The sequence below is a fragment of the Oncorhynchus tshawytscha genome, linkage group LG26 (genome assembly GCF_018296145.1).
Source record: "Oncorhynchus tshawytscha isolate Ot180627B linkage group LG26, Otsh_v2.0, whole genome shotgun sequence".
Taxonomy (NCBI): domain Eukaryota; kingdom Metazoa; phylum Chordata; class Actinopteri; order Salmoniformes; family Salmonidae; genus Oncorhynchus; species Oncorhynchus tshawytscha.
In genome coordinates this window covers 54137678-54153279 of record NC_056454.1, presented here as the reverse complement: position 1 = coordinate 54153279, position 15602 = coordinate 54137678, and the positions used below count along the sequence as shown (strand labels likewise).

Sequence of the window (15602 nt, the reverse complement as noted above, 5' to 3'; positions counted from 1 at the left end):
AATGTGGAGGCTATATACAGGGGTACCGGTACAGAGTCAATGTGGAGGGTATATACAGGGGGTACAGAGTCAGTGTGGAGGCTATATACAGGGGGTACCGGAACAGAGTCAATGTGGAGGCTATATACAGGGTATTATGGTACAGAGTCAATGTGGAGGCTAATACAGGGGGTACCGGAACAGAGTCAATGTGGAGGCTATATACAGGGTATTATGGTACAGAGTCAATGTGGAGGCTAATACAGGGGGGTACCGGAACAGAGTCAATGTGGAGGCTATATACAGGGTATTACGGTCCAGAGTCAATGTGGAGGCTATATACAGGGGGTACCGGTACAGAGTCAATGTGCGGCTACAGATTAGTCTGTATAGATAATAAACAGCAAGTAGCAACATTTGATAAATTGTTCAGCAGTCTTATAGCTGTTAAGGAGCCTTTTGGTCCTAGTACCTCTTGCTGTGAGGTAGTAGAGAGAACAGTCTATGACTTGGATGATGGGAGTCTGACAATTTTTAGGGCCTTCCTCTGACACCACCTTATATATATATATATATATATAGGTCCTGGATGGCAGGAAGCTTGGCCACAGTGATGTACTGGGCCGTAAGCGCTACCCTCTGTAGCACCTTACGGTCAAATGCCGAGCAGTTGCCATACCAGGCGGTGATGCAACCAGTCAGGTTCGATGGTGCAGCTGTAGATCTTTGCGGATCTGGGGACCCATGACAAATCTTTTCAGTCTCCTGAGGGGGAATAAGCTTTGTTGTGCTCTCTTCACGACTGTCTTGGTGTGTTTGGACCATGACAGTTTGTTGGTGATGTGGACACCAATGAACTTGAAACTCTCAACCTGCTCCACTACAGCCCCGTCGATGTTAATTGGGGCCAGTTAGGCACGCCTTTTCCTGTAGACCACAATCAGCTCCTTTGTCTTGCTCACATAGAGAGGTTGTTGTTGTCCTGGCAGTGTGACCTCCTCCCTATAAGCTGTCTCATCGTTGTTGGTGATCAGGCCTATCTATATCCACAGTAAAACTATATCAACATAACCTTCTATATATATAAATTCTATATCAACATAACCTGAAAGGTTATCGTCAGCAAACTTGGTGTTGGAGTCGTGCTTGGCCACGTAGTCGTGGATGAACAGGGAGTACAGGACGGGATAAAGCATGCACCCCTGAGGGGCCACAGTGTTGAGGATTGGCGTGACGGATGTGTTGCTACCTACCCTCACCACCTGGGGGCGGCCCATCAAGAAGTCCAGGATCCAGTTGCAGAGGGAGGTGTTTAGTCCCAGGGTCCTTAGCTTAGTGATGAGCTTTGAGGGTACTATGGTGTTGAACACTGAGCTGTACTCAATGAATAGCAATCTCACATAGTTGTTCCTTTTGTCCAGGTGGGAAAGGGCAGTATGGAGTGCGATTGAGATTGCGTCATCTGTGGATCTGTTGGGGCGGTATGCAAATTGGAGTGGGTCTAGAATTTCTGGCATGATGGTGTTGATGTGAGCCATGACCAGCCTTTCAAAGCACTTCATGGCTACTGACGTGAGTGCTATGGGGTGGTAATCATTTAGGCAGGTAGCCTAGTGGTTAGAGCGTTGGACTAGTAACCGAAAGGCTGCAAGTTCAAATCCCCGAGCTGACAAGGTACAAATCTGTCGTTCTGCCCCTGAACAGGCAGGTAACCCACTGTTCCTAGGCCGTCATTGAAAATAAGAATTTGTTCTTAACTGACTTGCCTAGTAAAATAAAGGTAAAATAAAAATAAATAAAAAACCTTTGCTTTCTTGGGCACAGGGACTATGGTGGTCTGTTTGAAACAATTCCTGACATTTAATTCTAGTAAAAATTCAGTCTTACGTCAGTTAGGATCACCACTTGATTTTAAGAATGTGAAATGTCACAATAATAGTAGAGAGAATTATTTATTTCAGCTTTAATTTCTTTCATCACATTCCCAGTGGGTCAGAAGTTTAAATACACTCAATTAGTATTTGGTAGCATTGCCTTTAAATTGTTTAACTTGGGTCAAACATTTCAGGTAGCCTTCCACAAGCTTCCCACAATAAGTTGGGTGAATGTTGGCCCATTCCTCCTGACAGAGCTGGTGTAACTGAGTCAGGTTTGTAGGCCTCATTGCTCGCACACACTTTTCAGTTCTGCCCACAAATTTCTATAGGATTGAGGTCAGGGCTTTGTGATGGCCACTCCAATACCTCAACTTTGTTGTCCTTAAGCCATTTTGCCACAACTTTGGAAGTATACTTGGGGTAATTATCCATTTGGAAGACCCATTTACGACCAAGCTTTAACTTCCTGACTGATGTCTTGAGATGTTGCTTCAATATATCCACATAATATTCCTACCTCATGATGTCGTCTATTTTGTTAAGTGCACCAGTCCCTCTTGTAGCAAAGCACCCCCACAATATTATGTTGCAACCCCCGTGCATCACGGTTGGGATGGTGTTCTTCTGCTTGCAAGCATCCCCCTTTTTCCTCCAAACATAACGATGGTCAATATGGTCAAACAGTTCTATTTTTGTTTCATCAGACCAGAGGACATTTCTCCAAAAAGTACGATCTCTGTCCCCATGTGCAGTTAGAAACCGTAGTCTGGCTTTTTAATGTTGGTTTTGGAGCAGTGGCATCTTCCTTGCTGAGCAGCCTTTCAGGTTATGTTGATATAGAACTTATATATATAGAAGGTTATGTTGATATAGTTTTACTGTGGATATAGATACTTTTGTACCCATTTCCTAAAGCATCTTCACAAGGTCCTTTCCAGTTGTTCATGGATTGATTTGCACTTTTCTCGTTCTCTAGGAGACAGAACGCGAGACAGAACGCGTCTCCTTCCTGAGTGGTATGACGGCTGCGTGGTCCCATGGTGTTTATACTTGCATACTATTGTTTGTACAGATGAACGTGATACCTTCAGGCATTTGGAAATTGCTCCCAAGGATGAACCAGACTTGTGGAGATCTACAATTTATTTTCTGAAGTCTTGGCTGATTTCTTTTTATTTTCCCATGATGCCAAGCAAAGAGGCACTGAGTTTGAAGGTAAGCCTTGAAATACAGCCACAGGTACACCTCCAATTGACTCAAATTATGTCAATTAGCCTAACAGAGGCTTCTAAAGCCATGACATATTTTTCTGGAATTGTCCAAGCTGTTTAAAGGTACAGTCAACTTAGTGTATGTAAACTTCTGACCCACTGGAATTGTGATACAGTGAATTACAAGTGTAATAATCTGTCTGTAAAAAATTGTTGGAAATATGACTTGTGTCATGCACAAAATAATGTCCTAACCGACTTGCCAAAACTATAGTTTGTTAACAAGAAATTTGTGGAGTGGTTGAAAAATGAGTTTTAATGACTCCAACCTAAGTGCATGTAAACTTCTGACGTCAATTGTATGTTTTTCTATTGTGTTATAGTGTGTACGTTTGTTTATGTGTAACTCTGTGTTGTTGTTTGTGTCACATTGCTTTGCTTTATCTTGGCCAGGTCGCAGTTGTAAATGAAAACCTGTTCTCAACTGGCCTACCTGGTTAAATAAAGGTGAAATAAATAAAATATGTAAAAAATGTTGGCCCTGGATAGACTCCTGAGGTTAGGCTTAACATGGTAGTATTTTATTTCGTGTAGGAGAGGAACATGCAGCCTTCCAACAGGGGGAAGGCCAGCATTGGGGTCCAAGGTAGTAAGGTATTTTCTTTGTATCTTATTACTCTGACCTTTCAACACACTGGCCATGTGACCTTACTTCCATTAATTTCTAATGACTATGTGACCTTATTAATTTCTAATGACTATGCCTAAATCACGTACTCCAGGCTCCACTAGCTATATCAGTTGGAACTTAAAAGGAATTAACCACGTGGTCAAGCATAGTCGATTGTATGCTCATCTTAAGTCTTTAAGAACGGAATTTGTTTTTTTCCCCCAAGAGACCCATCTCCGGTCCAGCGACCATGCTAAACTAAGGAGAAGATGGGTCGACCAAAAATGTCCATTCAACTTTGGTGTTAAGGCCTTAGAGCAGCCATCTTCTCTTTAGTTCAGAAAAGGCACCCTGTTTGTTTCCTCCCAAGTCATTTCAGATACTAACTGGCAGACATGTTATGGGGAAATTGTTTAACACACAGGATGTTCTGGCTAACCTCTTTGGTCCTAATTGGGATGAAGCTCCATGTTTCTAAGACTTGATTGCAAAACTTCCTGACCTCAACTCTCATTATTTGATAGTGTGAGGAGATTGATTGTGCATTAACGTTACTCATTTTTAGAATACGAAAATGATTCTGGTCCATGGAGGAGCTCCTTGTCTGATCCACGGCGGAGGAGCTCCTTGTCTGATCCAAGGAGGAGGAGCTCCTTGTCTGATCCGCGGCGCAGGAGGAGCTCCTTGTCTGATCCGCGGCGCAGGAGGAGCTCCTTGTCTGATCCGCGGCGCAGGAGGAGCTCCTTGTCTGATCCGCGGCGCAGGAGGAGCTCCTTGTCTGATCCGCGGCGCAGGAGGAGCTCCTTGTCTGATCCGCGGCGCAGGAGGAGCTCCTTGTCTGATCCGCGGCGCAGGAGGAGCTCCTTGTCTGATCCGCGGCGCAGGACGAGCTCCTTGTCTGATAAGCGGGGCCGGAGGAGCTCCTTGTCTGATAAGCGGGGCCGGAGGAGCTCCTTGTCTGATCCGCGGCGCAGGAGGAGCTCCTTGTCTGATCCGCGGCGCAGGAGGAGCTCCTTCTCTGATCCGCGGAGGAGGAGGAGCTCCTTCTCTGATCCGCGGAGGAGGAGGAGCTCCTTCTCTGATCCGCGGAGGAGGAGGAGCTCCTTCTCTGATCCGCGGAGGAAGAGGAGCTCCTTCTCTGATCCGCGGAGGAGGAGGAGCTCCTTCTCTGATCCACGGAGGAGGAGGAGCTCCTTCTCTGATCCACGGAGGAGGAGGAGCTCCTTCTCTGATCCACGGAGGAGGAGGAGCTCCTTCTCTGATCCACGGAGGAGGAGGAGCTCCTTCTCTGATCCACGGAGGAGGAGGAGCTCCTTCTCTGATCCACGGAGGAGGAGGAGCTCCTTGTCTGATCCACGGAGGAGGAGGAGCTCCTTGTCTGATCCACGGAGGAGGAGGAGCTCCTTCTCTGATCCACAGAGGAGGAGGAGCTCCTTGTCTGATCCCCCTCTCTAACCCCGCGGAGTCTCCTTTACCCCGTCTCTAACCCCGCGGAGTCTCCTTTACCCCCTCTCTAACCCCGCGGAGTCTCCTTTACCCCCTCTCTAACCCCGCGGAGTCTACTCCCCCTCTCTAACCCCGCGGAGTCTACTCCCCATCTCTAACCCCGCGGAGTCTAGTCCCTATCTTCTGGACATGCTACAAGGTTTTGGGAAATGTTCTGGTCATGAGTTAAACCTGACAAAAAGTGTGCTCCATTAACCAGTCACCACATGAGTTCTGTTATACTCACAGACATCATTCAAACAGTTTAAGAAACTTAAGATTGTTTTCTAATAATATGCATATATTAGCAACTGGCACTGAGTAGGAGGCAGTTTAGTCTGGGCACGCTATTAATCCAAAAGTGAAAATGCTGCCCTCTATCCCAAAGAAGTTAACCAGTCAGCAGAAGGTTTCCCGTTTAAGGTTTCGCATCAGGTCTTTATATAAAAGGTCACATGCTCATTTAAGGCTCTGTTTAAACATAACTTTAAAAAACACTCGCGCTACGAAGGATTCTCTTCTCATTTCATTAGCATGTCGCATTCATTCTGTCAAGATGACTGTACTACCTAGGCCTTCTGTACTTATTCCAACTGATTTCCAAACAACTGGCCAGCTGCATGTCCAAACAACTGGCCAGCTGCATGTCCAAACAACTGGCCAGCTGCATTTCCAAATTAATTTAAAATACAGTGCATTCATAAAGTATTCAGACCCCTTGACTTTTCCCCAAAAATGTTTACGTTACAGCCTTATTCGACAAATGATTAAATCGTTTTCCCCCATCAGTCTACACACAATAATGACAAAGCAAAAACATGTTTTTAGAAATGTTTGCAAATTAATGAAATTTAACAAACTGAAATGTCACATTTACATAAGTAATCAGACCCTTTACTCAGTACTTTGTTGAAACACCTTTGGCAGCAATTACAGCTTTGAGTCTTCTTGGGTATGACGCTACAAGCTTGGCACACCTGAATTTGGGGAGTTTCCCCCATTCTTCTCTGCAGATCCTCTCAAGCACTGTCAGGTTGGATGGGGAGCGTTGCTGCACAGTTATTTTCAAGGCTCTCCAGAGATGTTCGATCGGGTTCAAGTCTGGGATCTGGCTGGGCCACTCAAGGACATTCAGAGACGTTTCCCGAAGCCATTCCTGACTGTTGTCTTGGCTGTGTGCTTAGGGTCGTTGTCCTGTTGGAAGGTGAACCTTTGCCCCATTCTGAGGTCCTGAGCGTTCTGGAGCAGGTTTTCATCAAGGATCTCTGTACTTTGGTCTGTTCATCTTTCCCTCGATCCTGACTAGTCTCCTAGTCCCTGCCGCTGAAAAACATCCCCACAGCATGATGCTGTCACCAACATGTTTCACCGTAGGGATGGTGCCAGGTTTCGTCGAGAGATTTAAAGAGAATCTTGTTTCTCCTTGTCTGAGGGTTCTTTAGGTGCCTCTTGGCAAACTCCAAGCAGGATGTCATGTGCCTTTTACTGAGGAGTGGTATCCGTCTGGCCACTCTACCATAAAGGCCTGATTTATGGAGTGCTGCAGAGATGGTTGTCCTTCTGCAAAATTCTCCCATCGCCACAGAGGAACTCCGGAGCTCTGTTAGAGTGACCATCCTGACCTGACCTCCCTAACCAAGGCCCTTCTCCCCCGATTGCTCAGTTTGGCTGGGTGGCCAAATCTAGGAAGAGCCTTGCTGGTTCCAAACTTCTCCCATTTACGAACGATTGAGGCCAATGTGTCCTTGGGGATCTTCAATGCTGCAGACATTTTTTGGTATCCTTCCCCAAATCTGTGCCTCGACACAATCTTGTCTCTGAGCTCTACGGACAATTCCTTCGACCTCTTGGCTTGGTTTTTGCTCTGACATGCACTGTTAACTGTGGGACCGTATATAGACAAGTGTGTGCCTTTTGAAATCATGTCCAAGCAATTGAATTTACCACAGGTGGACTCCAATCAAGTTGTAGAAACATCTCAAGGATGATCAATGGAAACAGGATGCACCTGAGCTCAATTTCAAGTCTCATAGCAAAGGGTCTGAATACTTATGTAAATAAGGTATTTCAGTTTTCTATTCTTTATAAATTAGCAAACACTTCTAAAAACCTGTTTTCGCCTTGTCATTATGGGGTATTGTTTCCAGATTGATGAGGAACATTTTTTAAATCCATTTTAGAATAAAGCTGTAACGTAACACAATGTAGAACAAGGAAAGGGGTCTGAATACTTTCCGAATGCCCTGTAAACAGACAAACGAACATTCAAAATGTCTATTATTTTGGAACTGTTGTGAGTGTAACATAAATGTGTCATTGTTTATTAGCTACAGCATTTCACTTGCTTTGGCAATGTAAACATGTTTCCTATGCCTTCAGAGAGCAGGTAGGCAACACAAACCTAGTCCATGTCCCCTCCCCTGTCCTGTCCTTACCTTCCTGGTGAGGGGCACCTCAATGGGCACAGGGATCAGCTCTGCCAGCAGACATCCATAGAATGCCACCATAAACATCACAGGGTCACTGTTGGGGAACACTAGAGCAACCTAAAGAAAACACAGACATACTGTCAACATCAACCTATAGGAAACATACTGTCACCATCTGTCACCATCTGTCTATAGGACACATACTGTCACCACCTGTCTATAGGACACATACTGTCACCATCTGTCTATAGGACACATACTGTCACCATCTGTCTATAGGACACATACTGTCACCATCTGTCTATAGGACACATACTGTCACCATCTGTCTATAGGACACATACTGTCACCATCTGTCTATAGGACACATACTGTCACCACCTGTCTATAGGACACATACTGTCACCACCTGTCTATAGGACACATACTGTCACCACCTGTCTATAGGACACATACTGTCACCACCTGTCTATAGGACACATACTGTCACCACCTGTCTATAGGACACATACTGTCACCACCTGTCTATAGGACACATACTGTCACCACCTGTCTATAGGACACATACTGTCACCACCTGTCTATAGGACACATACTGTCACCATCTGTCTATAGGACACATACGGTCACCATCTGTCTATAGGACACATACGGTCACCATCTGTCTATAGGACACATACTGTCACCATCTGTCTATAGGACACATACTGTCACCATCTGTCTATAGGACACATACTGTCACCATCTGTCTATAGGACACATACTGTCACCATCTGTCTATAGGACACATACTGTCACCATCTGTCACCAATAACCTATAGGATACATACTGTCACCATCAACCTATAGGATACATACTGTCACCATCAACCTATAGGACACATACTGTCACCATCTGTCTATAGGACACATACTGTCACCATCTGTCTATAGGACACATACGGTCACCATCTGTCTATCGGACACATACGGTCACCATCAACCTATAGGACACATACTGTCACCACCTGTCTATAGGACACATACTGTCACCACCTGTCTATAGGACACATACTGTCACCACCTGTCTATAGGACACATACTGTCACCATCTGTCTATAGGACACATACTGTCACCATCTGTCTATAGGACACATACTGTCACCATCTGTCTATAGGACACATACTGTCACCATCTGTCTATAGGACACATACTGTCACCATCTGTCTATAGGATACATACTGTCACCATCAACCTATAGGACACATACTGTCACCATCTGTCTATAGGACACATACGGTCACCATCTGTCTATAGGACACATACGGTCACCATCTGTCTATAGGACACATACTGTCACCATCTGTCTATAGGACACATACTGTCACCATCTGTCTATAGGACACATACTGTCACCATCTGTCTATAGGACACATACTGTCACCATCTGTCTATAGGACACATACTGTCACCATCTGTCTATAGGACACATACTGTCACCATCTGTCTATAGGACACATACTGTCACCATCTGTCTATAGGACACATACTGTCACCATCTGTCTATAGGACACATACTGTCACCATCTGTCTATAGGACACATACTGTCACCATCTGTCTATAGGACACATACTGTCACCATCTGTCTATAGGACACATACTGTCACCATCTGTCTATAGGACACATACTGTCACCATCTGTCTATAGGACACATACTGTCACCATCTGTCTATAGGACACATACTGTCACCATCTGTCTATAGGACACATACTGTCACCATCTGTCTATAGGACACATACTGTCACCATCTGTCTATAGGACACATACTGTCACCATCTGTCTATAGGACACATACGGTCACCATCAGTCTATAGGACACATACGGTCACCATCTGTCTATAGGACACATACGGTCACCATCAGTCTATAGGACACATACTGTCACCATCTGTCTATAGGACACATACTGTTACCATCTGTCTATAGGACACATACTGTTACCATCTGTCTATAGGACACATACTGTCACCATCTGTCTATAGGATACATACTGTCACCATCTGTCACCATCAACCTATAGGATACATACTGTCACCATCAACCTATAGGATACATACTGTCACCATCAACCTATAGGACACATACTGTCACCATCTGTCTATAGGACACATACTGTCACCATCTGTCTATAGGACACATACTGTCACCATCTGTCTATAGGACACATACTGTCCCCATCTGTCTATAGGACACATACTGTCACCATCTGTCTATAGGACACATACTGTCACCATCTGTCTATAGGACACATACTGTCACCATCTGTCTATAGGACACATACTGTCACCATCTGTCTATAGGACACATACTGTCACCATCTGTCTATAGGACACATACTGTCCCCATCTGTCTATAGGACACATACTGTCCCCATCTGTCTATAGGACACATACTGTCCCCATCTGTCTATAGGACACATACTGTCCCCATCTGTCTATAGGACACATACTGTCCCCATCTGTCTATAGGACACATACTGTCCCCATCTGTCTATAGGACACATACTGTCCCCATCTATCTATAGGACACATACTGTCCCCATCTGTCTATAGGACACATACTGTCCCCATCTGTCTATAGGACACATACTGTCACCATCTGTCTATAGGATACATACTGTCACCATCAACCTATAGGACACATACTGTCACCATCTGTCTATAGGACAAATACGGTCAACATCTGTCTATAGGACACATACGGTCACCATCTGTCTATAGGACACATACGGTCACCATCTGTCTATAGGACACATACGGTCACCATCTGTCTATAGGACACATACGGTCACCATCTGTCTATAGGACACATACTGTCACCATCTGTCTATAGGACACATACTGTCACCATCTGTCTATAGGACACATACTGTCACCATCTGTCTATAGGACACATACTGTCACCATCTGTCTATAGGACACATACTGTCACCATCTGTCTATAGGACACATACTGTCACCATCTGTCTATAGGACACATACTGTCACCATCTGTCTATAGGACACATACGGTCACCATCTGTCTATCGGACACATACGGTCACCATCAACCTATAGGACACATACTGTCACCATCTGTCTATAGGACACATACTGTCACCATCTGTCACCATCAACCTATAGGACACATACTGTCACCATCTGTCTATAGGACACATACTGTCACCATCTGTCACCATCAAACTATAGGACACATACTGTCACCATCTGTCACCATCAAACTATAGGACACATACTGTCACCATCTGTCACCATCTGTCTATAGGACACATACTGTCACCATCTGTCTATAGGACACATACGGTCACCATCTGTCTATCGGACACATACGGTCACCATCAACCTATAGGACACATACTGTCACCATCTGTCTATAGGACACATACTGTCACCATCTGTCACCATCAACCTATAGGACACATACTGTCACCATCTGTCTATAGGACACATACTGTCACCATCTGTCACCATCTGTCTATAGGACACATACTGTCACCATCTGTCACCATCTGTCTATAGGACACATACTGTCACCATCTGTCTATAGGACACATACTGTCACCATCTGTCTATAGGACACATACTGTCACCATCTGTCTATAGGACACATACTGTCACCATCTGTCTATAGGACACATACTGTCACCATCTGTCTATAGGACACATACTGTCACCATCTGTCACCATCTGTCTATAGGAAACATACTGTCACCATCTGTCTATAGGACACATACTGTCACCATCTGTCTATAGGACACATACTGTCACCATCTGTCTATAGGACACATACTGTCACCATCTGTCTATAGGACACATACTGTCAACGTCTGTCTATAGGACACATACTGTCACCATCTGTCTATAGGACACATACTGTCACCATCTGTCTATAGGACACATACTGTCACCATCTGTCTATAGGACACATACTGTCACCATCTGTCTATAGGACAGATACTGTCACCATCTGTCTATAGGACAGATACTGTCACCATCTGTCTATAGGACAGATACTGTCACCATCTGTCTATAGGACACATACTGTCACCATCTGTCTATAGGACACATACTGTCACCATCTGTCTATAGGACACATACTGTCACCATCTGTCTATAGGACACATACTGTCACCATCTGTCTATAGGACACATACGGTCACCATCTGTCTATAGGACACATACTGTCACCATCTGTCTATAGGACAGATACTGTCACCATCTGTCTATAGGACAGATACTGTCACCATCTGTCTATAGGACAGATACTGTCACCATCTGTCTATAGGTCACATACTGTCACCATCTGTCTATAGGACACATACTGTCACCATCTGTCTATAGGACACATACTGTCCCCATCTGTCTATAGGACACATACTGTCCCCATCTGTCTATAGGACACATACTGTCCCCATCTGTCTATAGGACACATACTGTCCCCATCTGTCTATAGGACACATACTGTCACCATCTGTCTATAGGACAGATACTGTCACCATCTGTCTATAGGACACATACTGTCACCATCTGTCTATAGGATACATACTGTCACCATCTGTCTATAGGACACATACTGTCACCATCTGTCTATAGGACACATACGGTCACCATCTGTCTATAGGACACATACGGTCACCATCTGTCTATAGGACACATACGGTCACCATCTGTCTATAGGACACATACGGTCACCATCAACCTATAGGACACATACTGTCACCATCTGTCTATAGGACACATACTGTCACCATCTGTCTATAGGACACATACTGTCACCATCTGTCTATAGGATACATACTGTCACCATCTGTCACCATCAGTCTATAGGATACATACTGTCACCATCTGTCACCATCAACCTATAGGATACATACTGTCACCATCAACCTATAGGATACATACTATCACCATCTGTCTATAGGACACATACTGTCACCACCTGTCTATAGGACACATACTGTCACCATCTGTCTATAGGATACATACTGTCACCATCTGTCTATAGGACACATACTGTCACCATCTGTCTATAGGACACATACTGTCACCATCTGTCTATAGGACACATACTGTCACCATCTGTCTATAGGACACATACTGTCCCCATCTGTCTATAGGACACATACTGTCCCCATCTGTCTATAGGACACATACTGTCACCATCTGTCTATAGGACAGATACTGTCACCATCTGTCTATAGGACAGATACTGTCACCATCTGTCTATAGGACAGATACTGTCACCATCTGTCTATAGGACAGATACTGTCACCATCTGTCTATAGGTCACATACTGTCACCATCTGTCTATAGGACACATACTGTCACCATCTGTCTATAGGACACATACTGTCACCATCTGTCTATAGGACACATACTGTCACCATCTGTCTATAGGACACATACTGTCCCCATCTGTCTATAGGACACATACTGTCACCATCTGTCTATAGGACAGATACTGTCACCATCTGTCTATAGGACACATACTGTCACCATCTGTCTATAGGATACATACTGTCACCATCTGTCTATAGGACACATACTGTCACCATCTGTCTATAGGACACATACGGTCACCATCTGTCTATAGGACACATACGGTCACCATCTGTCTATAGGACACATACGGTCACCATCTGTCTATAGGACACATACGGTCACCATCAACCTATAGGACACATACTGTCACCATCTGTCTATAGGACACATACTGTCACCATCTGTCTATAGGACACATACTGTCACCATCTGTCTATAGGATACATACTGTCACCATCTGTCACCATCAGTCTATAGGATACATACTGTCACCATCTGTCACCATCAACCTATAGGATACATACTGTCACCATCAACCTATAGGATACATACTATCACCATCTGTCTATAGGACACATACTGTCACCACCTGTCTATAGGACACATACTGTCACCATCTGTCTATAGGATACATACTGTCACCATCTGTCTATAGGACACATACTGTCACCATCTGTCTATAGGACACATACTGTCACCATCTGTCTATAGGACACATACTGTCACCATCTGTCTATAGGACACATACTGTCACCATCTGTCTATAGGACACATACTGTCACCATCTGTCTATAGGACACATACTGTCACCATCTGTCTATAGGACACATACTGTCACCATCTGTCTATAGGACACATACTGTCACCATCTGTCTATAGGACACATACTGTCACCATCTGTCTATAGGACACATACTGTCACCATCTGTCTATAGGATACATACTGTCACCATCTGTCACCATCAACCTATAGGATACATACTGTCACCATCAACCTATAGGACACATACTGTCACCATCTGTCTATAGGACACATACGGTCACCATCTGTCTATAGGACACATACGGTCACCATCTGTCTATAGGACACATACGGTCACCATCTGTCTATAGGACAAATACGGTCAACATCTGTCTATAGGACACATACGGTCACTATCTGTCTATAGGACACATACGGTCACCATCTGTCTATAGGACACATACGGTCACCATCTGTCTATAGGATACATACTGTCACCATCTGTCACCATCAACCTATAGGATACATACTGTCACCATCAACCTATAGGACACATACTGTCACCATCTGTCTATAGGATACATACTGTCACCATCTGTCACCATCAAACTATAGGATACATACTGTCACCATCTGTCTATAGGACACATACTGTCACCATCTGTCTATAGGACACATACTGTCACCATCTGTCTATAGGACACATACTGTCACCATCTGTCTATAGGACACATACTGTCACCATCTGTCTATAGGACACATACTGTCACCATCTGTCTATAGGACACATACTGTCACCATCTGTCTATAGGACACATACTGTCACCATCTGTCTATAGGACACATACTGTCACCATCTGTCTATAGGACACATACTGTCACCATCTGTCTATAGGACACATACTGTCACCATCTGTCTATAGGACACATACTGTCACCATCTGTCTATAGGACACATACTGTCACCATCTGTCTATAGGACATATACTGTCACCATCTGTCTATAGGACACATACTGTCACCATCTGTCTATAGGACACATACTGTCACCATCTGTCTATAGGACACATACTGTCACCATCTGTCTATAGGACAGATACTGTCACCATCTGTCTATAGGACACATACTGTCACCATCTGTCTATAGGATACATACTGTCACCATCAACCTATAGGACACATACTGTCACCATCTGTCTATAGGACACATACTGTCACCATCTGTCTATAGGACACATACTGTCACCATCAACCTATAGGATACATACTGTCACCATCAACCTATAGGATACATACTGTCACCATCAACCTATAGGATACATACTGTCACCATCAACCTATAGGATACATACTGTCACCATCAACCTATAGGATACATACTGTCACCATCAACCTATAGGAACACACAACCACTGTGAAGATACAACTAATGTGACCTAAACTGTCAATAGCTGCTTTGACACAGTGACATACTGGCTAAAGGATTGGCTTTAACACAGACAGAAGCTGCTTCGACATCTATAGGAGAGAAAAAGACCACTCACTCTATCTCCCGGCAGCAGTAGTGGCTCGTTCCTAGTGCTCAGTTTGTTCAGAAGCGTGAAGGCCAGTTTCTGGCTGCGTGTCCACAGCTTGCCGTAGGTAAGAGTGTACACTGGTTTACCAGCGTTGTCCAGGGCAGTGAGACAGGGGCTCCTGGGCTGGGTGATGCCCCAGCGCTGGAGGGAGGCCAGCAGGGAGGGAGCCCAGTTGGTCACTACACCCAGAGGCTCGCCTGCTAGAGGGGACATCTGGTTCCCCTCCGCCTTGGGCTGGTTAGGGTCCGGCTGCTGAACTAAAGAATTA

The 15602-nt window shown here is 44.6% G+C and overlaps 1 protein-coding gene across 8 annotated transcripts in view; it reads right to left on the bottom strand.

Annotated features, from left to right (window-relative positions):
* The window catches only part of dip2a (disco-interacting protein 2 homolog A), a 193353-nt gene that overhangs the window by 70663 nt on the left and 107088 nt on the right, over positions 1-15602 (bottom strand). For all 8 annotated transcript variants that reach the window (XM_042306856.1, XM_042306850.1, XM_042306849.1 and 5 more), the window contains 2 exons: positions 15302-15591; positions 7658-7768 (listed from right to left, as the gene is read on the bottom strand). In XM_042306856.1, the coding sequence (XP_042162790.1) occupies positions 7658-7768; positions 15302-15591 (401 nt within the window). The remainder of the gene's footprint in view (positions 1-7657; positions 7769-15301; positions 15592-15602) is intronic.